The sequence below is a fragment of the Stigmatopora nigra genome, chromosome 12, assembly GCF_051989575.1.
Source record: "Stigmatopora nigra isolate UIUO_SnigA chromosome 12, RoL_Snig_1.1, whole genome shotgun sequence".
NCBI classification, from domain to species: domain Eukaryota; kingdom Metazoa; phylum Chordata; class Actinopteri; order Syngnathiformes; family Syngnathidae; genus Stigmatopora; species Stigmatopora nigra.
In genome coordinates this window covers 13,160,714-13,186,351 of record NC_135519.1, presented here as the reverse complement: position 1 = coordinate 13,186,351, position 25,638 = coordinate 13,160,714, and the positions used below count along the sequence as shown (strand labels likewise).

Genomic DNA, 25,638 nt, shown 5'->3' with positions numbered 1-25,638 from the left:
CCGCTCCGTTGCTAAGCTAGCTAGCTACAATTCTTGGCAACACGCCAGCAAACAGCCACGTAATCAGACAACAAACGTTTATTTCTGTATCATCACGAAGGCATATACTATTTTATCCGTATATTAGTCGATTTATAGATACTAGCTATTCATATATATATATATATACACATATATGTTCATAGATCTATATGTAAGAAGAAAAATAATGGTACATTTTTTTTGCTGAGTGAGATTGAAGGACATCAGCAAAAGGGCAATTATGTAAACCGTGGTCCATCTTTCAACGGGTGTGGGTGGAGCCTCGCCCTTTAACCCCAAAAAAACACATTTGCATAGGCAAAAAATGGGATTTAGCCCTTAGACAGTGGTTTCCTGAATTATTTCTAGAGATGCAAAACAAAAAAAATCACTTCCAAATCAAGACGGACAAAAAAAAAACGATAAAAAAGACGACAAAATCAACTTTTAGGCTAAGCTTTCGTGAACGCACCCACGTCCCATTTTGTCTGTGCACATTTTGTAGTTTTACAGTGTTTAGGCTTCAAGTAGATCTAAGAAAAATAATAAAAATAAAATAAATGACATTGAGAACTAGATGTGAAATAAATTAACCGACATGAGAGGTAGTGAAAAGCCTAGAAAGATGCTCGTGGTTTGTTTTTTGAGGGAAAAAAATGATTACTTTCCCGACTGGACACTTTAGTTACTTGAAAAAAATAATAAAGAGCAAAATGGGAAATGTTTTTAAAATTTGCCGGAAGCGAGCCGCGTTAAAGTCGCAATAAATGAAACGAAGGGGCGGGGCTAACGAGCGGAAGGGCGTCAGACACGCCCCTCTCCCGAATTTCGAACCTTCCCAAATGCTTTGAACGCGGCGAACTTGCTTCTTATTTATAAATGTAAACTTGATATAAAATGCACCATGTTTATTTATTTATTTATTTTTGTTCCCCCTGTCGTTTAACTGCGTGAGATATTCTCGCGTTTAGTAGCGTCTTTTTCCCTCCCCCGGAAAATGGAAAATAAAGAGTTGAATTATTATTATTAATATTAGGAGTTAAGAGGGCGTATTCATGCATGGTGAAGCAATATCCATCTTTAATCTGGCTGCACGTATTGCCAAAGGTTAAATATGTACGAGGAATTCACTAAAAAGGCCTTTGTTTACATTTGAACTATTTTGGGTTCTGTAATTTTTTTGTCTTTTTCACATTTCAAAAGAATATAGTAATACCTTGAGATACAAGTGTCCCAACATCCGAGAAATTTGAGATATGAGCATATAGTAAAGTCTAAGAACTCCATACAGGACTGTATATGATAATGTCATATGTTATTGCAGATTATAACCACTAAATAGCTATTTCTTGGTGAATTAGAACAATCAAAAACATGTTTTTTCCATCATTATATCCTATTTTTAGGTGTTCTTTTTAAAGGCTAGGAACAAATTAATTTAAATTTAGTTATTTCAGAGGGAAATTCAAAACTTGATTTGAGATAAGAGCTGTCGCGGGAACGGTTGAAACTCGTATCTCAAGGTATTACCGTACTTGACATTTACTCTGCTGATTGACAAGTCCATTTCAATTTATAGTGGAGGCCCGTAAATGGGTTTGAAACCACTTCCCAAAAAAAAGCAGAGAAATTTCATTGGCTCAGAAACATTGGTCGCTGCTATTCTGAATTAAACGACTAAAATGAAGAAAAACAACTTACCCCTTTCAAGGCTGACTCGACGCGAAGATTGTTTGCAGACTGATACGTACGGTCAGCTGGTGGCTTTATGTGGGTGTTTCGGGAATAATGTTCTGTTAAAAATACAAAGTTTCAGGGGAAAAAAGAAAAGGCCAATTTAAGAAGATACTGAACCGGATTTGGTTTTTGAGAGGTTGACTTTTGCGGATCTGGTCACTTCCCTGCCGGGTCGTCCAAACTAACCTTGGCACATTAACTTCAGGTAGTTAGATACATAGTGTTCTCACATATATCAAGTAGTGGCACGTTTTTGCTGACATAATTAATCATATCCATCAAAAAATCTGGAGATAATCGATATCGGACAAATAAAATAATAGCGTAATACTTCAATCATGCACTTTTTTACTGCAAATCTACAGTTCGGGCGAGGGAGAATATTACAAAAAATAGTTACTAGAAGATTTGGCAAGACTCCGCCCTTCCTCTAAAATTCTTCGACGTAACACGTTTTCATGCGTTTACATTTTTTTGAATCTTATTTAATTTTTTTTCAGAAAAGTAGGTCAAAGAAAGTGTTTAGCGCAGAGGCATGCTAACCTAGCAGCTTGCGCTAGCACCCTCAGGGGCACGTTAGCTTGTTGGCTAACATAAAATATGCTGGCTAAACGAGCAGACATGTTGTTGACATCATGTGTGGCAGCCATTTTGGTGCTGACGTCATTAAAAAGCCGAGGGTTCGATTTCCCAATGTAGAAGACGACAACTATTTATATTTTTTGTGTGGTTTTACCCGTGCTTTTCAGGCATGGGAAGCAGGAAACGAAAAGTATGATCACAATTAATTACGGGAAAAAAAACCTTAGCCCGCATTCCGTTTTTTTTTTGTTCAAAACGCACGTGAAGGCATCGTCGGGTGACGTGTAGCTGCCCGAGCACAAATCTAGCTAGCCCTTACTTCTCCTACGTAAAGAAGAAAAAGCGCCTGGGTGGACGGACGGAAACACGCCATTTTTTGGGACGTTTTCCCCGGCTAGAAACTGCCCTAGCGTTACTTTTCCCAAAAACGAAACAAGTTTTTTTTTTGCAAAACGCACAACTTAGCCTTCATGGTTAGCTTGTGATGACGTAGTGCTAAAATGGGTGGGAAATTAAAAATGAGGTGTCGTTATTACAGTACAGGAATAGTTGGCGTGTCCCTCGTCTTCTTCTCTGTCCTCTGTCTTCTGTCCTGGTCCTGAGAAGTCCACGGTCTAACGCAACCATCGAGACATCTGCACAACAATCGGCTGGCCTTGTCAGACACATTTGACCTAAAAGCAACCAGCAAAGTCACGTCACCGTCTAGAAATTGCTCCAAAAAATGATCAAGAACATCAACGACCGGCTATATATTTTTTAAGTTTTTTTTTTTGCCTGTCGTTAAGTCTTTTTTTTTTTTTTTTGCAATCAAGAAAGTGTTTGATTGTTTTTTTTTTCCAAACCGGACTCCTGGCGCTGTGGGATTTTACGTAGCGGTCGAAGGATGTGGTGGTGGTGGTGTTGTTTTTTGTTTGTTTTAGGTGTCGAGGCAGGTGCGCCTCCTGTTGGCCAGGAGGTCTCTGTAAACGCTGGAGTTGAGGAAGCGGGGGAAGGAGTCTCGGTGCATCAGCGTGTAGATTTGGAGCTGAGCCTCTTCGTACATTAGGCTGCTGGGCTCGGACAGACTCTGGTTGATGCCCTCGCGCACCCGGGAATCCAGACTCACCTAAACCGGGAAGGGAAAAAAATAGTCAAGAATTATCAGGTTAACAGGGAAATTTGCAATTCACACTTACTGTATTTTCTGGCATATTAGCAGCCTTTGCCTATGAGCCGTAGTCTTAAAATGGGCTTAAAACTGTTGAATTTGACAATTTCTCTCGTATAAGCCGCCCCCATGATTCACAATTTTGAACTAAATATTGATGTCTTTTTATAGCGAGTACTAATGTTTTACTTTGAATAGAAAATTACATTACAATGGGGTACACATTACTAAAGGGTGCACATAGACAAATTGAAAAAGGAGGTCATGTGAGCAGTACAACCAGAAAGTGTGTTTGTGGTGGTCTAGTTTGTCACTGCTAGGTAAGATGGCGGCGCCCTGAGCGAGGAATGGCAGGGAATTTTTGTAATTATGCAAAATATAGCATTTTTTTTCTTGAATTTCATTCATGAATTTTATTAGGTATTAAATCTGTTTATCATTTCTCTATTTTAAATTAATAAACGCATAGGCCGCATTGTTATATGACATTTTGTACATGTCAAGTCTAATTTATGTGCGTATAAGCCATACCTTTGATTCGGTCATCATTTTTTTAGTGAAAAATCCGGCCTATATGCGAGAAAAAACGCTATCCTTTCTGTCAATCATTTTGTGATCACTGACAGAATGCCAAACCTCTTTTGGGGAAAGTATGGAGACGTAGTCTTCGTATATAATCCTGGCCTTCTCGTCCACCACGGAGGGATCGGTCTCCTTCCTCATCTCGTCGCAAGCCAACCAGAAGAGGAGGTTGTCCTCGCTGTACTCGGACCTGAGGAACTCTCGGAAGATCTCGCGGCCCTCCAGCGAACGCAGCATCATCTCAAAGCTGCGAGACCACGACAGCACCTCGTCGAGGCTGGGCTGTCTGCGGCGGCAGTGGGACAGGCTAAAGACCGGGACGACACGCTGGTGACTACACAAAAACCAACGGCGGCCCAGGCCTGGCTGGACTTACTGTTCGTCCGCGGCTTCGATGCTGTCCATCTTGGTGCAGGTCTGCCGCTCGCTTCTGTCCAGCCTGTCTTCACTCCTGAATGAAGAGACAGAAATTATTTATTTATTTTTCAAGACGAGGCATTTGTCTACTATCCAGGATTTTATCCCAGAAAACTTACTATATATTTTTTTATGGGGACAAAAATAACAAAACAAATAAGTACATTTTTTTAATGTTCAGAAGCCTGGTGGTCCGCCAGGCTTATAAAGCACTGAGAAACTCTGAAAGTAGTGAAAATAAAACAAAATAATCTTACTAGAACAGCTAAAAGAATCATTTTATATAAGACATTCATTCATTTTCTAGGTTTCAGGGGGTTCTGGAGCCTATCTGTGTACTGTATAATTTTTTTTCTTCACTAAATTGTTGACATAAATAAAAATATGATTAAAAAATGTGTATTGAGACTAAAGAGAACAGAAAAAGGCTGTAGTTTAATGAATCAGTTGTCATATTATTTAGCGAGTATAAATTATTTTCACATCTTAAAATTGTTATACCAAAATAACGGTTGATTGTCAAAATCTTATTTTTTTTAAGACATGTTTTTTGTCATTCAAACAATGGTTACATTTGCATGGGGATTCAAACCAATATAAAAAAATGTCTGTTAAATTTTGCTGTATTTTTTGTTCCCAATATTAAATCTGAATTCAAGGCAAAGGTCAACAAATATATTCTTGCACATACACACTTGAACAAATGTGCAGACAAGTCAGTCCGTGAGCTTGTGATCAGAGCAAAAACAACGCTGACATTATTGCTTGGCCGCCATTAACACTAGCGCACAATGCTAGCATTCACAGTTACATTTCGTGCTCATTTAACCAAATAAGTCAAAAGACAAAGAACTAGCTCAATAGCTAACCAACTGTTGCATGGTACATTTAATTTACATCCCTTTTCCCTCTCTAACAGAAACGTCCTCATTTTAACCACCAAATAATTTTATGACTATCTCGTTTCCACGTGACAATTTCAGTCTGGCAACCCAACTCAAACATTGGCAACCATTTGCGGAACAAAGACCTCCTGTCAACACGCTAAAACGCACATGCAATCCTCCCTCCATCCACCGCGGCGGCGGCGCCGTGCCACTCGCCCGTAATGCGACAGACACTGCCCCCGTCTATTTTTGTCCCACCGTGGAGGATCTCCCGGCTTCCTCTCGCTGGCTCTTGTCAAAAGTCCCCATTGTGCTACCTCTAATAGGGTAAGCGGGCCGCGGCCCCCCCGCGGGCGCCTTGGCAATATGGCTAAATATACGGGCTGATCTTCACAGCTGTTTTGCATGTGATCAGAAGATGGAAATAGAAGGGTATTGTCCGATAAGCGGGTGAGGACCGGGTTAGAGGAGACGAGTAGGGGAAGGGGGAGATGGAGAACTTTGATAGGGCGAGAGAGAAAAAATCGAAGCGCCAATTGAAAGCATTCAGAAGCTTAAAAAAACGCACCATCACAGTCAGATATAAAAAAATAAAAAACACAAATGCCTATGAATATGCAGAGGCCAAATTAGTTAACAAAATCTTCATACACAAAGCTCCTCCCCCACTACAAGATTTTTTACCCAAAAATTCCAAGACATCAACAAGGGCTGGCTCTAGAGGTGACTGTGTAGTTCAATTCAAAAAAGAGGGCTAAATATATGGAATTCAATAGTAATTAGCATGTGTCAAAGTGGCGGCCCGGGGGCCAAATCTGGCCCGCTTCATCATTTTGTGTGGCCCGGGAAAGTAAATGATGAGTGCCGTCTTTCTGTTTTAGGATGAAATTAAAATGAAAAGTATAGATGTATAATAAATTTCCTGATTTTTTCCCTTTTAAATCAATAATTGTCATTTTTTAATCATTTTTTCTGTTTTTAGTTCAAAAATCATTTTGTAAAATCTAAAAATATATTTAAAAAAAAGCTAAAATAAACACTTTTCTAGATGTATATAAAAAAACTGAATATTCAGAGCTTTTAACCACCCTCCTCCCACCATTAGCCATGTTTCTTTAGTGTGATTCTTCTTCTACACTTAAGCCTTTGGCTATCTCTCCAATAACGTCCTCTGCTAACAGCTGACAATTTAATAAGGAAGCATCATCCACAAGTTTAAAATAGAAGCTAGTTCATCACAAAGGCCTTTTTTTCCCACATGGCAAACTCCAGTACACTCACTTATTTGTACATTTGGTCATTTTTGGGGGGTGACGGAGTACCTACCAGAGACACTTGCAGCAGCCGCACCAGCAGAGGCAGCAGGTGTTGGGTCTTGGCTGTCCAGGGACCTGCGGTGGTGCCTCGATTTGCGCCGCCTGCCTTTTTCTCATCTCCACTCCACTCACACTTCGGGGCTTTGGTGAGCACAGAACACACAAAATACATGTTACAAGGGAAAAGATCAACAATTGGAACAGTTTATACATTTGATGTTTTTTCTAAATTCCCCTATGTTTTTTTGTATCTGATTATCAACCTGAGAAAATTCTAATTCTCTCCCTTTTTCTGTTTTGACATGAAAGTGGAAGGAAACGGAGAGACAGCCACTTGAAGATCACACTGCGGCCTTTCTCTACAGGCCAGATTGCAGCGAGCACTGCGGCTACTCTAAATAAAATGCCTCTCTCTCAAAGAAGAAGAAGTCACTTGGAGTGCCTCGGACAATAACGCACAGTGCCGCCTTGTAATTTGGTTTCTTCGGTGGCGGGCAAGCGAGGCCGCCAGCTGGCTGGCTTTGAGTTCAACGGAGCTGGGAAAGCCTCCTCACGCTGGTGAGCAAACGGCACGGCAGTCTCACAGATTCGGGCTGTTACGTCACCACTCTCGCTATAAATCTTACAGATCAGGTGAATAATTCAAAGGGAATTGAATTCGAGTTGCATTGGATTCAAACAACACAGTGAGGGTTAAACTACCAATGTTATCGTTTTTTTCTTGCATATACGCCATGTTTTTCGCAAAATAAATGATGACTGAATTGAGGGTACGGCTTATATGCGCATAAATTAGATGTGACATACACGAAACTGCAAGGTGACAAAGACGAAAAGCCATAATGTAAGACAATGCGGCCGATATGGTCATTTATTTCAAAATAGAGAAAAAGTAAAGAGATTAAACACTTAACAAAATTGATTTTGAGATCTATGAGTACATATACGAATTTTGACTAATACAGTAGCTCAGAAATAACATGTACGATAATTTTTCTCAAGATTTTCCCTTCAAAATAACATATTTGTACTCCCTATTAAAATTATGACTATCCAGGTGAATATTGTGAATCAGGGGGCGGCTTATACGAGAGAAATTGAAAAATTCAACGATTTTACGGCCATTTTAAGGGTCCGGCTTATACGTGGATACGGATCTTACCATGAATTAGCGAGTTCTTGAAAGCAGCTCAGACAGTGCGGTCATGGCGTGAGGTCATGGCTTGCCGGACGATAGCGGTGCCACTGGGCGCAGCGTCTGATTGGCTAACGGGGCGCCGGTGTAACCGGCGAGAGTCTGGAGGCGAGGCCAGACGAGGAGGTCCTTTTTCACCGACGGCAAAAGCGATCGGTGGTCTGACCATCCCTGACCCGAGACGCTCAATGAAATTTGCCCTCAGTTCGCACCCGTTTCTTTGGTTTTGGCTCACCGGCTAGCTTTGTGACCTTCGTCCGATCTCAGCGAATGGCTCGTTTGTGTACTTGGAAAGTACAGCATCTGAGGAGGAGAAAGAAAAAGCATTCACTAAGACTTTAAATCGTTTAAAGGCCAAACCTCACAAACTGCTTGTTTGTTAAAGTGGAAAAACTCTAGGAGATGTTTGCTAAATGTTCATTGGGTAAGTTGGAGACCGTTACACTACTAGAATTAGTTTTACATTTTTTTTCAATGAACTTTTTGAAATATGTCTTGAATTTGAACTGAAAAGGGTGCCATTTTTTAAGGTAGAAGTACCAAATTCAGCCAAGTTGGACACAAGCAGTAGCACAGTTCAAAAATATTAGCTAAAAAAAACTGACTTTAGCCCAGACATGGTATGTTGATACTTTTGTCCTTTTTTTCCGTTTACGTTTCATATGTACTGATAACGGATGCACTTTTTTATGTGTATCGTATCTTATGCTAACCCGGCCCAAATTTTTAAAGTCAATGTGGCCCCCGGGCCCAAAATTTTGACCACCCGTGTTTTAACCTCTAGTAAAAAGAATAAAGATACTGAAAAGAAACTATCTACAAACCAAATAAAGCTCAGTGAAATAATTTCATATTCAGATGGCAATAGTCACATCATAGTGCTATTTAATTAGCATAGCCTTAAGTATTACTTTTAGTCCTGGACTTGCAAAACAAATTACTTATTGTGAACAAAACTAGCCTTACAATTTGTGCGCAAGTTCACAAGTGCAAAAACCAAAAATTTAATAGCACAACACAGCAAAATTGTGAAAATGACTCAAAGCAAGGAACAATTCAAGCGCGGAACGCATTCATTAGGGATCATTTATTATTCATGCTTTGACTTTCGCCATTTAGCATCGTCATTTTTCATCCACAAACTTTATTTTTAGAGATAGCTGCCATCATATGACGAGCTAGTGTTTCAACTATATAAGCATTCCTCCTCAACTTTCAATTATATCCAGTGGAGCCAGATTAAAGGAAAAAAATACAAGTCGTCCTTGTACGGTCCATGAAGAAGGATTTTTGCATAACCCCCATACAAAGATAAGACTTTTTTTGTGCTGGCAAAAGTTTGCAGAAGGAAGAAGGCCGGGTTATAAAGCGGATTTAACCCCATGTTGTGTGTGTATAGAATTTCTTTAAGAATTTAATCTCTATCAAGAAATTAAAGTAATAAGTGACAGGAAAATGTTGGGGAAACCCTGCCATAATGTAACAATTGTAATGTATGTTATTAAATTTGAGCAATTTTCTTGTTAGATCCATTTTTGTAGGTTTTAAGAACATAAATGTGGTCACTTTTAATAGTTTGATAGCAATAGAATTCGCAAAATTCTTAGAATGAGTTCTTAGTATGACACATGTTGGCATTGTGGCACTTATAAGAAATATAATTTGGGATATTTTAATCCACAAAAACTCCAGGCTGAAACGTGAGGCTTATTTAGACTCCATAAATAGATCTGCATTATTTTGTTGTGATAATTTCTGTCGTGTGATTGATGTGTCACATGAAAGTTTTTTTTTTGGATACGATATTTATCAAGATGTTTTTCCTATACCGATCCCATCCTGATTTGACATTTATTTTAGCAAAGTGACAATAATACAACAAAATAATATAACCAGAAAATTGCCTATCCGTAAAATTGTCTTCTTATCCCTCCCAGTAAAAAAAAAAAATTCAACAGCTATCACCATCAATGGAAGCCAATGCAAAACATCTCCCTTCTAAATCCACTCATTTTATAAACATTAAATAAACCCCAAAAATCTGAGCACAAAGTAGAAACCTTATCCCAAAGTCTAACACAAGGTTATGAGGAACCTCTCATTCCTTCAAGGAACAGCCTTGGCGATGCCCTAAAAAAACAATTTAAAAATAACAAACAACATTCAAGTGTTACAGTGAATATTCTACATCAGCCTCAAGGCCCCCTTCTTTCTTGAACCTGCTCTTATCGTGGAACTACCACCCAGCAGCACTACCAACAACTCCTCCTTCTCCAGCTCCTTCTCCTAGCTCCGCTGGCTAGCCACCGCTTCGGCAAACCCACCCGAGCGCAGGCACCCGCGGGGGCCCTAGCGAGACCGTTCCGGGCAGGCGGAGACGGACACTAATCGAGCGGCGACGAGCACCGCTACGCCTCGCTAACCACCCGAGAACCGCTATCTTCGGGAGGAGCCAAGGCGAGCCGAGCGGAGCCAAGCCGAACTAGCTTCAATGCTAAGCGGCGAGCTAGCTCCATCGCCGCCGCCGGTTGTCTCCGTGTTTCACTGATATCCAAGAGCCCCCGAAATAAAGCGTTGTCTTACCTACCGCTCGCTGCCGGAGTGTCAGTGTCCCAGGGTTGGGGGAATGCACAAGACTGTTTCCCGACGCCGCTGGGAGGGCATGGTCAATGAGGTTTCGGCCGCGGAACGTCCATCGCCGCCGTTTTTTCCGTCCATCCGCCCCACTTCAGCACCGAACGACACCGAGCCCCTGGATGCGCTGCGCATGCGCGCTGCTCCCCGGCGCTGCAGCCCATCACCGTGCGTGAGGAGGGCTCGTCCCAGATGTTTCACCCTGACCCTTCACTCTCGTTTCTATCGTTATTTTCAAGTGCACGAGCTCAAGGTGTCGCAGAATACATTATCCCAAAGCTGAAGCTACACATTAGTAGCTCATCAACCCAACATGGAACATCTTTCCTAGTCCACCCATGCACTCCATCATTGAAGAACATACATCCATGTCTTTCTAGAAAGTCGATTTTAGGTTGTTTTTGTCATAGAAGGGGCTCTAAGTGACACCCTCACTTTTACCAGTAAAAAGTTCATCATCCAAATCACCCCCCAATGCACTGACACTCTTCCTTACATTTATGAAATAGTGAAATACTCACATTTTTCACAATATTCTTCTCCATCAGATGAATACTTTCTGATGGCGGTGTTTTAAAAACCACACCTGTCGCTGAAGTAGTCGACTTGCACACCTGTGTGGGAAAAAAATCCCAATTATTCAATTAAAAAGGTTCAACCCACATTTAAAATATACCTACATAGTATATGTACATAAAAATGTCTAAAAAAGTAGTCAACAAGTTGATGAATGCTGTTAACTGTTCTCTTCACCAGCACAAGGAGGCGCTGTAGTCCTGTACTGTCTATTTTAAACAAACACACCCCAACACACTCAAACACACACGAAGCATCTGCTTTCTGTCACTCGAATGTGTAAAAAACCTCCATTTATGTCAGCCCAAATCAATCAGAATGTTTTTTTCATACCCCCACTAGAAGAGTAAACATCCATAAATGTTTCAACCTTATTTTTGCAACATGTTAAACAACCACCATCCACAGAACCCACATAGTATTTTCCTTTTTGTGTGTGTCAAGTATAAGGGGATGTTTCTGAGTGTACAAGGTTCGAATGGTGAAAAGGTCACATCAACGCAGCATTCAAGAAGGAAAACGCTTTGATTAGTATTTTGAATCCATAATGGGGCGTCTAGGTGGCCTCAAACTGTGTCTGTCTTCAAATACAAGACAGGATAGTACGAGAAAAGGTCAAGCGCTGGAAAACAAATCAACCTCTAGAGATAAACTAACCTAGCAATTAAATTTGAAAGCAAACTAAGCAATCTCCAGCACGTTTATCTTTAAAAGATCAATTTAAAGTGGCCTTAAATGCATGTCCAGTGTTTATTTAGACATTTTACAAATTCCATGTTCAATTGTGAGACAGAAATGGTCCGTTTTTTTAAACGCTGACCTTTGACCTTTCTTTTACTGATGAGATGCAACCTGCAAGTTGAATGTATTAAAAAAACTCATCTTTTTTGTCAATTTTTTAACAATTGTAACAATTTCTGAGTTCTAATGAGGAAAAACAAGTAAAGCGCTCACTGATATTTCTCTGTAATCAAACTGAACAAAAAATATGAGTGAAAAATCCCCAAAATGGAGCCACTCGTCACCATAATGGCGCCACTCGGGTGGCTTGTCTCTAAAAGAGAAATGGCGGAGCCGCGAGGAACATTCACAAGCCGGTGGTGATCGATAACCCATTTCTGTGGCTTTTATTCTACAGGTGGAACTGTTGCTGTGTTATCTAATTTTAGCTCAGAACTCTATGTTATTAGAACATGTTCAGAACACTCATAACCTCAAAATGACCACCTACAAACCTGGAACGAAAAAAAACATGCTTGCAGCATCAAAATAATCAATTTTTCAAATGACGTGGTAGAAAAATACAATGTTCGTATATTCCAAACAATCAAAAAGTAGTGCGGCGTAATAATGATATGCTTGTGTTGTCAAAATAATTGAAGAATGGAACGTTTATATCAAAAAATCTAAATGAAAGCAGTCAAAACAATAAGACGGATTGCTACGCGTCAAATACGTGCGCTCAATTTGTCAAAAATAATCGCAAAGTGCCATTAGTAGATCTCATTTCTGTTAGTATTGACGAGAAAGGGACTTGTTTAGCATAAAGTGGGAAAGCGCTAATGTGTTGAATAAACTTCAGCTTGTGGATAAAATACAGTTGCAAAAGTTTTAAGTCATAGCTGCCAAACTCAAAGCAACACCTCAACTGACTAAAGATAACATGCTTATTATCAAAATAACATTTTCTATCATATTGGAAAAACTAGATTATTGCTTTTTCATTATAAATGGATTAAAAGAACTGGATTAAATCCACAAATATTCAGTTTTATACATCTAAAACTGTTTATTTTAGCTTTCAACCCATTTTTAGATGTTACAAAATGATTTTTGAACTAAAAACTGAAAAAATGGATGAAAAAAATAATTATTTATTTAAAAGGGGGAAAATAAGGACATTTAATATACTCTTCATTTTGATTTGATCCTAAAACAGAAAGTCAGCACTCATCATTTTACTTTCCCGGACCACACAAAATGATACGGCGGTCCAGATTTGGCCCCCGGGCCGCCACTTTGACACCCATGGCCTAAAATGAACAGGAAGCTACACAACCAGTAAGTTACCTTTTTATGTCCAAAAATAAACTAGTCCATCACACTAGCTGACATGAATGTGGCCTTTCAACCAAACCAAGTTCGACACCCTATTTAAAAACCTCCTCACGAAACCACGCCCCCTGTAGGCCGGGGGCCCCCGAGGTGACCGCACCCTCCTCCATTCCATCCCTTTATTTCCGCAGGCGTCGGTAATGAAATGCAGCGAACGGTCGTAATGATGTAAACAGCCTTCTGGGTATATTCTTTAAAACAAAAGACTGTCCGAGGCTAGATCAAAATGAACATCGGATCGTAAAAGAGCGCCCGGCGTCGCCGCGGGTAAAATACTTAAAGGCCCAAATGACCTCTGCAGAAACACAAGGTGTCCACTCTGCATCCGGCACCCCGAGTAGGCGGAAAGCTCGTATCGTTAACTCATCCGAGAGACCGTTTACGGCATGGATGTGATGGGAGATCTTCCCGAAAGTGACGATCCGATAAAACCAGGGATGGCGGCTAGCTAGCATCCATTTTTAATTATTTTTTGTCTTTTGAGGGTGAGATGTGGACCGGCTTCCCGGTTTAGCGTTTCCCAATTGGACCAGATAGCATCTCTCGATTACGGCAGCTGGACATAAATGGATCTAGAGTACGAGATTACAGGCGATTGCCTTGGGAACGAACGGTAGCGTTGTTGTTATAAGCTTTAAGTTATACGTTTTTAAGCCGATTGGATAGGGCACATTGGGGAAGAGTTTTTGAACAAAATTGATATCTTCATGGAATCTTCCCTCATGTAGCTCCTCCTCTACTGCAAGATTTTGTATGAAAAAAAATCTAAGATGTCAACAAAGGCTGGCTCTAGATGTGACTGTGTAGTTCCCTTCAAAAATTTGGCTGGGCTAATTTTTAACGCAATTAGTTTTTCCTTTTGCATGTTGTCAAAATGTTCCATTATTTTGAAATTGAAGTAGTGTATACTCACTTCCTTTCGTCATTAGTCCTTTTAAGCAGTGTAAACGCGCATTAGCTAAAACCAAAACGCGCTATTGGTGCTTTAATATTTGTGTTTTTGATGTTTTTTTAAATAACTAACTATTAAAAGGGAAAATACTTGAAAATCATTATGAAAGCAGATAATATTCAGCATTCTTTTGATTGGTGTTGCTGGAAAATGGGAGAAAAAACCTGAAAATTCTCGTTAGCATCTAGCTAATTAGCTTAGCAGCTCTATTTATGTAAAATCTTTGGATTTATACTTTGGCTTTCCAGTTTAGTGTACACTAGAGGAAAAGAGGGGTGTCGCAGAGGGCCATCTGGCCCCTTATTAAGACCGCCATTTTTAATATTCATGATGCTATTCAGCCTTCACCTTCAATAATTCAACGTCGCAGTTGAAATTCAGCTTCCCTTCTCCCTCTAAATCAATAGGACCTTGACATTGTTTCTGATAGACGAATACTAAATTGGTTTTGAACCGTCAATGTGGGAAAACAAAACAAAAAAACAAGGAGTTATGTAAAAGAATAAAGAAGCAGCGCGCCGGCGGAGCAATGGCTTGTTTTTCAAAGCGTCCTTATCCTGTCATCTTGACAAATGATTTGTTATGAAGTTTACTATTGGCCTTCTTATTAAACTTTATTTCACAATATGGCCGACGGAGTTCCAAACACATTCAATATGGTGTTCAGATTTAGTTTTAAAAAAAGTATTTACTGTAAAAATGTCATAGACTTGGATTTTAAAGACCATTTTTTGAAGTTTAAGGTCATTTTTGTTTCTCATTTTCATTCTCTATGGGTTTTGGTTCTGGGATTATGTTTTGTTTTGCTGATTTTTTGGACATTTTCCGGATTTTTTGTTGTTTTTTGCAGTCTTTTAAAAAGGCCATTTCCATTTTGCTATGCTAATAATTGTATCTTTAGACTATGCACTCACTGAGGGGTACTTAGGCCCTAATTATTCCGCTTTTTAGTACATTTAATCCTAAATGTCGACTCGAATCCCATAACGTGGTCACTGGAGTGAACATATGCTGATTCTTTGCGACGACTTTGCTTGTAAATTCCCAACTTTTTCTTTATAGCCTGAAATAAAAGTTCATTTTAGCACTGACATTTAAAAATATTCCAAATGTAAAGTCGAGGCGCTTTTAAAAATCCTTAGCGTATATCATGGCAATGAATACTTCGTTTTTTTTCCCATGTGATCTTCTGCTATTTTGTGCCTCACACTTTGTGATAAGCTCCACTCAATTTAGTAAATGGAAGCGAGTTGACATGTTGGATTTTGGACGCCGATAGCAAGATGATGTCGGCTTTTCCCCAAAAGTATTTAGAGCCGAGATTGTGTACGCACGAGTGACTTTGAAGGGCTTCCTGCTGGGGAACAATAAAGCAAGTACTGTCCTTCCTTCCTTCCTTTCTTCCTTCCTTTTAGACCACCTGTTTCCATTGAGAAAATGGTGACATTTTCCATCATCTTGGTTAAATTGGGCGCATAAAGTGGTGGGCTGTATGTCTGCAGCTATCCATTATTTAAGGAAGCCATTTGTCAATCGACTGATTGCTTCTATTAAATGACCTGCGATCATTTATAAGGAGGATCCGCAACAAAATGGAACATTATATATATATATCGTATATCGCTTTTATATATGGATCAATATTGGTTAATCATTATATGAAATTGCATTTAGCACAACTCCTAAACAACACTACTATTACTAGTACTCCATTTCTTGGATATACTACACAAGCCACTACTAATACAGATCCATCTAGTGGATGTATAACACAACTCCTAACTATTACTACTATTAGTACTACTACCACAACTACTACTACTACTTCTACTACAATGATTACTACTATGACTAATTCAACCACTATTACTACTACTAGTAGTAGTACTACAATGATTACTACTATGACTAATTCAACCACTATTACTACTACTAGTACTAGTACTACTATTAATACTACTACGACTAATTCAACCACTATTACTACTAGTAGTACTACTATTAATACTACTACGACTAATACAACCACTACTACTACTATTAATACTACTACGACTAATACAACCACTACTATTACTATTAATACTACTACGACTAATACAACCACTACTACTACTATTAATACTACTACGACTAATACAACCACTACTACTACTATTAATACTACTACTACTTCGATGACTACTACTACGACTGCTACTACTACTACTATTAATACTACTACTACTTCGACGACTACTACTACTACTATTACTGCTACTACTTCGACAACTACTACTACTACAACTACTATTACTGCTACTACTACGACTGCTACTACAACTACTAATACTGCTACTACTTCGAGAACTACTACTACTACAACTCCATCTAATGGATGTATAACAAAAATCCCTACTACTACTAATACTACTATACTACTAAAACCCACGCAGGCCCGGCGGAGAACATGCAAACTCCACACAGGTGGACGAGACCTGGATTTGAACCCAGGACCCCGGAGCTGCGAGGCCGACCTGCTAACCACCAAATGCGAAAAATGTGAAACAAAAGCTTTTCTCAAATATTTTCCAAGCTATTTTCAGGCTCTCACAGCGGCATCAAATCTCATTTCACAAGTAATCCAGCACGCTTGAAACTCCATTTTGCGCCTTATTGTCATTTTACTGCGAGTGCGCCCGGCGGCTTGGAGTGCTTTGCTGAGGCTACGCTCACCAAAGCACGCTTCCCGGAGTACTCTCTTTCATTCGTCCCGTCAAATGAATATAAACAGCTTTTGTGTACTTTGGGGCGACGGTGACAAAATGCCGCTAGGCCCGGGGCGGAATTGCAAATGATGCGTGTCTGTTTATGTTAGCGTGCGCTATCGCCGCAGAACACGCGCCACGAAATATTTTCCAACACTCGCCGTCGTTTGTCTTATTTTTTTTCTTCTTGGGTTGCCTAACATCCTTTTTGACTGTCGCGGAAATGTGCTTCAGCCACGTGTTTGTCGCGTAGAGATGTCCCAGATCGGAAAAGACGTCATTGTCATAGGAAGAGTTAAAAATGTATTTCTCTATTTTGAAGTATTTACTCATTGGCTGCCATTGACGGTGATAGATTTGAGGGATAAAAAAAACTCTGAGGCAAAAAATACTTATATAGTACTATACTATATATTCATATATAGCCATACCTCTACTTACGAATGCATCTAGGTACGAAACTCTCAGGTTACAATTTTTTTTTCTATGCAATTGAGCGACTTGAGATACAAAAAAGGTAAAAAAACTACAAATTCAACACATTTTCACACACACACACACACATTGAGCACACATAAAATTCTAAAATGTACTACAAAGTGTACGTCTTTCGGCCCTAAAAGAACGGACTATTGCCTGCCATCTGGCGAAAAAACACAGGTATTACATCTATAACGGCCACAAAAGGAGATATTTTAGCGGCACAGAGCACATTTTAATATGCTTTATTTATTTTAAGACGCTAATAAATTATTTACTTATCATTTTCTAAATGTTTTGTGCATTTTCATGCAAAATTGGGACACAATTTTAAAGGGTTTAGTTTGTAGTTGTGTGAGCACTGGAACAAATTAGGGAATTTACATATAAAGTACACCTCTACTTACAAAATTTTCAAATTACGTCAAAAGTCTTGGGACCAATTAATTTCATAAGTAGTCATTTTCACTTTTGACCCTCCCTAAACGAATCTATTTAATTTGAAAAATGGAGCATTTTGAAGATCCTTTTATATTTATAAGTACATTGTGTACTCCCCAAAAATAAACTATCTTCATTAGACCACATTTCCCATTAGATGTAAACAATTTGAATAGCAATAACATTTTTGGAGCTAATCCAATTCAGGCTGGTTGAGCATTAAAGCGTCATCGTTTTTTCTTGCTTCCATGAAAAGATGTCGCCATGGCAACAAGATGAAGCTTTTCCCCCAACGGGACGAAACGCCTCCGCTCGATGAGGGCGACGTCGTCTGTGAAGTATGAATGTATTTTATGCTTATTATTATGTCTTTTGGTTTATATAGTGTAGTAACTAGAATAGAATTTTGCATGACCCAGTGGAAACTTCCATCATGACACCTTTTAGTTAAGGGGGTGTCATCTTTCACGACACCCACTTCTTTGTCTACTTCTTCCCGCCTTATGTTTGTACCTAGGTCACATGACCCTTTGTTAATAAAACCAGCTCAACTGTTGGAGGGAGGCAGGGGATTGGAACTGGTCAGCCAAGGAGACGGACTCATCTCCAAGCGCTGGCACCTCCCGACCCCTCCCTCAGCTGATGTCTTTGAAAATCTCATCAAGCCGACTCTGCGTGTGCTACCTCTGATCCGAATTATTGAATGTATATGGTTCTAAACCTGACATTTTCTGGTGCCGAAAAACCCGGGGATTCATTTCTGAATTTCTCGGACCGCGGTGGACTGAAGGCCAAGAATTACTGACGTCAGCCCTCTTACTTTGAAAGAGGGGGCATTTCGGTCGATCGCGGCCCGTTTGAAGAAGGAACCCGGCCGGAGAGAGGATGCACGCACAAGAGACGGTAGGGCTGTTTAAAATTTATATATAACAAGGCTGGTGAAAATCCCGTTTTTCCTCTCGTGAAAAAGTCGAAGAAAAACGTTCCATAAATAGGAAATATTTGCATATCGTTGGGGAGTATGTATGTCAAAAAAAAAAATAAATAAAGGGAATACACAAGATATGCGGCGAATGTACACTTCGGCCATAGGTGACATTCGTAAGGAAAACTGGTGACGCGGTTTAGACTAGAGGGTGAAAGAATCCCTCGTAAAGGATTTTTGGAGATTGTTAAAAATAAGGGAAACCTTCCAAAAATACAGCACCTGATGAGTAAAAGCGCTTGATAAAAGTAATCTTCATATGAAGTATATATATATATATCAACCAGAAGGATATATATATATATGAACCTGAAATATGCCGTGACGCAGTCATAAATCTCGACGATTGCCGCGCAAAATAAGAGTATAAATGATTATCTAGGCGGGTAAATAAGATAATAAATTAGTTGGGACGTCCCTAAAAAAAATCCTAAAGAAATATATTAATAGAGTAACATTTGACCATTGTTTGGAAAAAGTTCAAAAACAAAGCACATGGTTTGGGGGAAATTGTTAGTGGAACCTTTGCAAACTATTCAAAGGAATTTAGAAGAAAAAAAGCTGTAAACAAAGGAAAAAAGCAAGGAAAAATATGTAAGCAGCTAGACGATATTAAAGTTTGGATAGAACAAGCTACTAAACGAGAAGAACAAAGATTTGAGAAGAAAGTTAAAAGGGCTGAACAAAGGCCGCCGTGGTTGTTGGGCCCGTTGAAGAAACAACAGCAAGAAGCCCACTTTACGACCAGCCCCCCTTCAAGATGCAGACACTCCTCACCCAACATTCCAGGCACCTTTTTACAAACAAACCACACAAGGGGGTTTGCGGGGGCTCCTGGAATGCCAGGCCAGAGACGTCTCAAATTACCTCCGCACCAAGTAAAGAGCAGAGAGAGATAAGGATCTAGAGGCAGAGGAGACAGAAATGGAATTCATCCAAATTGTTAATGATATCAAATGAGAAGAAAACAATGCAGAAATGGCATTGATCCAAATTATTAGGAAAAGTTTAGATAAAAGTTTAGATAAAATAATTAATTTAGGATAAGCATGATTTCTATAGGATGGAATAAGATGAATCATGTTTAGTGCACGAAATATAATTCATTGTTTTTCCATCACTAGATGAAATATGCTTTAGTGTGAGTCATATTAATGACTATTAACCTAGTTCTTTTGAGAATGACTAGTGCTGATAGGACAGAAAAAGGTGGTTAGCTGCCAATAAGCCCTTTTCAGGGATGGCGCTCTCCACTAGTGAAAAAATTACAGACCACTGATGTCTGTGAGCGTGAATGGTTGTTTGTCTTTTTGTGTTTTTGATTGGCCATCCACCAAGATATAATTGATCCCTTAGATATCAAGGTGGAAAAGGATTTAGCAAATTGGAATCAATTTCTGAAACTGCCAATAAGCCCTTTTCAGGGATGGCAGCGAAGGATTGGAAATTTGAAATCAATTTCTGAAATCGCCAATAAGTTTTTTTTTTGGATGGCGATGAAAAATCAAGGAAAATAGTTTAGTCCAAAGAAATTTTTTTGATGATAATGCATTGAATTGGAGGAACAAATCTGCAATGCGAAATTTTGAGCACTGAGAAAAACAAAAACAGTGCATCATATGAAATTCCAAAGTACCATTGATTTATAGGGATAATGGCATCCAAATTATGTTAACAGATTAATTGACTGAATTGACAAAATGTTCCATATTTCCATACCAAACGCCATTATTCACTACACGATTGGAGCTGAAGGATGAGTCTAATCTGGCTATCTGTATAAAAGAAAAACATTAAAGAAACGCACTAATTTTGAGTTAGCAGAAGAAGTCTGTGTTTTTCAACAGGAAACATGGAGAAGACGCACGAGCAACCCAAAATGAGAACGTCCGTACAACTGTTGCTGACCAAACAGCAGACATGAAAATAGCGGAGGATGCAGATACATCTTTGCACTGTAAGGAGGTTCTCTCAGTTGAAACGTTTGAGGAGACAGGTAAGATAAGCTTATTGACGCGATCAGACGTAATGGGAAGCATCCAATATTGATTGGAAAGATTATTGCTCGAGGAGCAATGCCATAAACCATAAGGAACTTTTATATTGGTTTTATTGTCTCCATAAAAAGTGAAAGCGTTTCAATTGAGAACAAACCTTCTTACAGATTTTCAAAAGTAAACAATTAGAGAGAAAAAAAGAGACTACAATGGATAGATATGTAACTAAATTTTAATTTTATGCCTGACTACTGGAAAAGTATTGATTAGGAAAGTTTTAAAGGAGATGATTGGCAAACTCCAAAGACAATGGAATGTTACATTTGATAAAAAAGACTACTAGTTTGGGATATTTTAGAATTTCAAATAATTGAGTTTAATATGCAACGCGATACACATTGTTAATTGAATTGGGACTTGATTAGTATGCAATTTATAAGCAATGAGTTTTAATGGCTCTAAAAGACATTTATGCTAGAAAATATTAACCCTAATAAACAAGGGGTGGTTACATTTTAGTAGGTTCAATTCTTTTCAGAATTTGAAATGTATACATTTGTTTCTGGATATTAATTGATGTCAATGTAACTGTTACAGAGAGCGGGAAAGCTGTTTTCCTGAGGAGAAGGCAGCCTGGTTTGCTCTATGTATTCTTCATATTTTTAGCATGATTAGTTAATTTGTGTAATTGCAGGAAAGGAAAAATCAAATATAGTTTTTGATCTTAACAAGGAAGCAGCAATCACAATAGAATAACAGCTAGTATATCTACTTTTGAATGATAAGACATTTAGATTTTCACAAGCAAAGTGATGGAATAAGTAAGATTGTTGTGATTTTTATCCATTAGAGAATTAAGCCCAACCAAGTGGCCGTATGCAGGTGTTGAGCACGCGCTAAAGACGACAGCAGCTAAAGCAGCAGCGCAAACACTTACTACACAGTATTCACAACAACAAAAACTGAGTCGAAAACAGTATTAATTAATATGCAAAACATTGCATCACAGAAGGTAGAGATGCATCTATACAAAAAGAACACAGAACAGTCTGCAGAAGACCTGTACACAGCTAAAGGCCTAGCGTGCCTCCCAAAAATTATTCCAAAATTGAGCCATGGATTGAACCATGTCTCAACAGGGGGGATGATGGACATGGTACAGCGTGTGTTCCATGTCCCAGAGGTCTAAATACCTACTTTTAAATTTTTTGTAGGAACCGTTTGATTTGTTGCAGACCTGGTGTGCAAGGTAACCTCAGGCCCAAACGAGGACAACGTCCAAAGAGTGTGGGACTGGTAGAGCAAACAAATGTTCATGGAAGACCATTTCAACATCCTCTATGGGAAGGTGAAACATGACAAAAGGCTAAGGGCAAGGCAGACCTAATCACAGAATGGATGGTAACATGTTTGGAGAAACTTGTCCAAAGAACATGTTAGCTGCCGTGATCCCCTTTTGTCTACTTTGCAGGAGGTGGTGAAGCCAGGTGACTGGATGCTGATCCGAGTCATAAAAAGGAAGTCCTGGTTCTCTCCACGATGGGAAGACCCATTCGTGGCCCAACTCACCAACCTCCACTGCTGCAAAGATTTTTGAGAGGTATACGTAGATTCACCAATCTCAGGTCAAGGTGGTTCGAAACATAGGGGACTGTGAGTAGACTGCAAGCCGGACGGTACCAAAACCCTTGTCCGTGGAACATCATCAGACGTCTACTCACCTGCCCCGAGCGCCCCTCGCTTAACTTTGACATTTCGTAGACTTAGCATTCCCGCGCAGAAGCCAAAATGAAAGCTGCCTCCACCCTCATCACAGCGACTCTACTATCAGCCGCAACCTGGGCGTGGCTGGATGCCCTGCCCACTGAGACTCGAGCAGGAAATCGAGATGGTCCCATGCTACTGTCGCAAAAAAAGACTGAGGTGGTATGAAAAGAGTGATCAAAAGAATTATTATGAAGAAAATGTGTGGTATAATTTCATGATGTTTCAGAAGAAATTGTCCGGTGTGAATGAAAATTGTTGTGTGTAGTCGTATACCTATTTCCACAGGCACCCCGCCAGTTTATCTTAAGCCAATTAATCCCTACGACTATGACACCAACACACCTCCATGGTACCTAGAAGCTGCAATTAGAGCTAAAGTTCCCCAAATTAATCCGACTGTACCACATTTGGCTTTTACAAGACTCCTAAAATACAATTGGACAGATCTTGCTATGTTGAACGACGTCCCATACCCACGTGGTTTTAAAGCCGTGTGTTTTGCCAGTATCATGTCCCTTTTTGGCCACTCCATGCCGTTGGGGGAAGTCCCCATGAAGTGCTGCAGTCAGGTAATTACCCCGTGCACGCGAAACACCACTAACAAAGACCAGTTCAATGCCACAGGAGCGCCCCCGGGTGCCACCTGCAGGGATTATTACACTCTCCCTGATGTATTGGGCACTAATCCTCAAGATGATGGGTATTGGCTATGCGGCCATACAGTGTTTTTGAGTTTGCCCACAGCATGGACAGGTCGGTGTGCAATGGTGCAGATGGTCCAGGATGCCTTCCTTCTAAGGGGAGTAAAGGCAAGGGATAAGAGATCAGTGCAATTCATACCATATGACTCAATTTGGGGCAGTGATGTTCCTGATGACCATAAACTATGGTCCACCCCCCAAAGAAATTCATACTGTCACTACTTCCTCAGCTTGGAATTGGTAAAGTTATGCTCCGAGTGGAGACATTGAATTATCGTATGGGACTGTTCATTAACCAAACTTTCAAGGCTCTACAGGGCATAGCAGATGAATTACAAGCCCTTAGAGAAATGGAGCGCCAAGACCATATGGTCTTGGATTTGATAACAGCCAAGGATGGAGGTGTGTGCGCCATGGTCGGAGAACACGGTTGTACTTTCATCCCAGATGAAACCGGTGACGTAGGTAACATTATTCGTGCAATAGCTGAAATGAAAGCCTTGGCCAACGCCATAGCCCAGGATCACTCAGCTATAGGTGCATCACTTTGGTCGTGGTGAATATCCGGGTCGTGGTGCGCGATCCTGGTTAAATCTTTAACACCGTTACTTGCAATTATGTTACTCTTCTGTATTTTCTGTATTTTCTCAATGTGTATAATCCCTTGCATGAAAGCTATGGTTTGAAATACTATCCAGCACACGCTGGTAGCTTACAGTGACATACAGTATCACCGCATGACATGCCGCAATGAAGATTCTCCCACCATTTTGAAATGCGACGAGTATGTCGAGTCATCCGGGTAATTGTACATGTCTTAACTTCAAAACTGTGTTCGCTCATAAAGAGGGACACAGAGGGATTTTCTTATATAACCTTAAAGCTACCTCACGTTTTTCACCTGTGCCTTCACAAATGATTTTATTGTTTTCCTATATAACCTTAAAACTATCTCACGTTTTTCACCTTTGCCTTCACAAATGACTTTATTGTTTTCCATACTTTTTGATAAGTACCTGCTGATGATGTTTATATTCTAATACCTAGATAGGAGGGATATAAATTGATGTTTAATGAAAATTCTTTCAAAGTTACTAAAGGGGGGAAATGTGAAGTATGAATGTATTTTATGCTTATTATTATGTCTTTTGGTTTATATAGTGTAGTAACTAGAATAGAATTTTGCATGACCCAGTGGAAACTTCCATCATGACACCTTTTAGTTAAGGGGGTGTCATCTTTCACGACACCCACTTCTTTGTCTACTTCTTCCCGCCTTATGTTTGTACCTAGGTCACATGACCCTTTGTTAATAAAACCAGCTCAACTGTTGGAGGGAGGCAGGGGATTGGAACTGGTCAGCCAAGGAGACGGACTCATCTCCAAGCGCTGGCACCTCCCGACCCCTCCCTCAGCTGATGTCTTTGAAAATCTCATCAAGCCGACTCTGCGTGTGCTACCTCTGATCCGAATTATTGAATGTATATGGTTCTAAACCTGACATCGTCGTTCCGCGTGAATATAGTCGATCGTAAATGGGAGTATGTGCACCATTTTCATGGTTGTAATAAAGCCTGTTTTTTTAGATTAAAAGCCTTAAATCTGTCCAAAATCAGCTCTTCCTGGACAGGACGGGACAGGAGCTCATCCGTCCCGCTAAGTGGAGCCGCCGGGACTGGCGCCCAATGGCCAGTGTCGATAAATCTAGTAGATATCTTGCAAAAAGGACTTTATGACTTGAAATACCACAAGTTGAGCTTTTTTTTTAAATGAAGAGGGAGATTTTAGACGCAATGAAATGGTCATTAGTTCTTGTCTACTGAGCAACCCATAAAAAATTGGGAATAAATACATGGAAATACTTTGAAAATGGATGGCATAGAATCTGTACAGTTTAGACTTAAAGGGATATGAGAAATTGATTTTTTTTAATCAATTTTTTTGTGTCAAAGTTTTGATGCACGTTTTTAATACTATTTTTTCAAATGCAAAATGTTTATACATTTTTTTTAATGCTGCAGGGGGTTTGTTTGTCATATTTTAGATGTTTTTTCTTGTTAAATTTAGGTGATTTTAATTTTTTTCCATTATTAAAGCAAATAATGATCAAAATTGTTAGTTTAGATTCCACAGGCACACATATACTAATTGTATATACCATATATCATCATAAAAAATGAAACTGTAGCACCTACCTACCAGTCAAAATAGATCCAACGTTTATCCCCGTCAATGGCAGCCATGGATTTCCCCCTGAAAAACAAAAATAAACATTGTTAAAAACGTGGATGATTAACACCCAAATCCTTGAAAATGAGCCGATTGATCTTTATTTCCGATCTGGGACCAGTCCTGG

General features: G+C 39.6%; 1 protein-coding gene across 5 annotated transcripts; it reads right to left on the bottom strand.

The window, feature by feature from the left end:
* Positions 1–677: 677 nt before the first annotated feature.
* Positions 678–11,154, bottom strand: rgs17 (regulator of G protein signaling 17). Of its 5 annotated transcripts, none has more exons than XM_077729283.1 (7): positions 11,043–11,154; positions 8,123–8,190; positions 7,855–8,058; positions 6,703–6,833; positions 4,449–4,523; positions 4,127–4,379; positions 678–3,448 (listed from the first exon to the last, which is right to left on the bottom strand). In XM_077729283.1, the coding sequence occupies exons 3-7, from the start codon at positions 7,855–7,857 to the stop codon at positions 3,260–3,262; spliced, it is 651 nt and encodes a 216-aa protein (XP_077585409.1). In that variant the 5' UTR covers positions 7,858–8,058; positions 8,123–8,190; positions 11,043–11,154; the 3' UTR covers positions 678–3,259. The 5 variants fall into 5 exon arrangements, with proteins under 5 accessions (XP_077585409.1, XP_077585407.1, XP_077585408.1 ...); XM_077729281.1 differs by lacking the exon at positions 11,043–11,154 and adding an exon at positions 10,471–10,750; XM_077729282.1 differs by having other exon boundaries at positions 7,855–8,190.
* Positions 11,155–25,638: the final 14,484 nt, after the last annotated feature.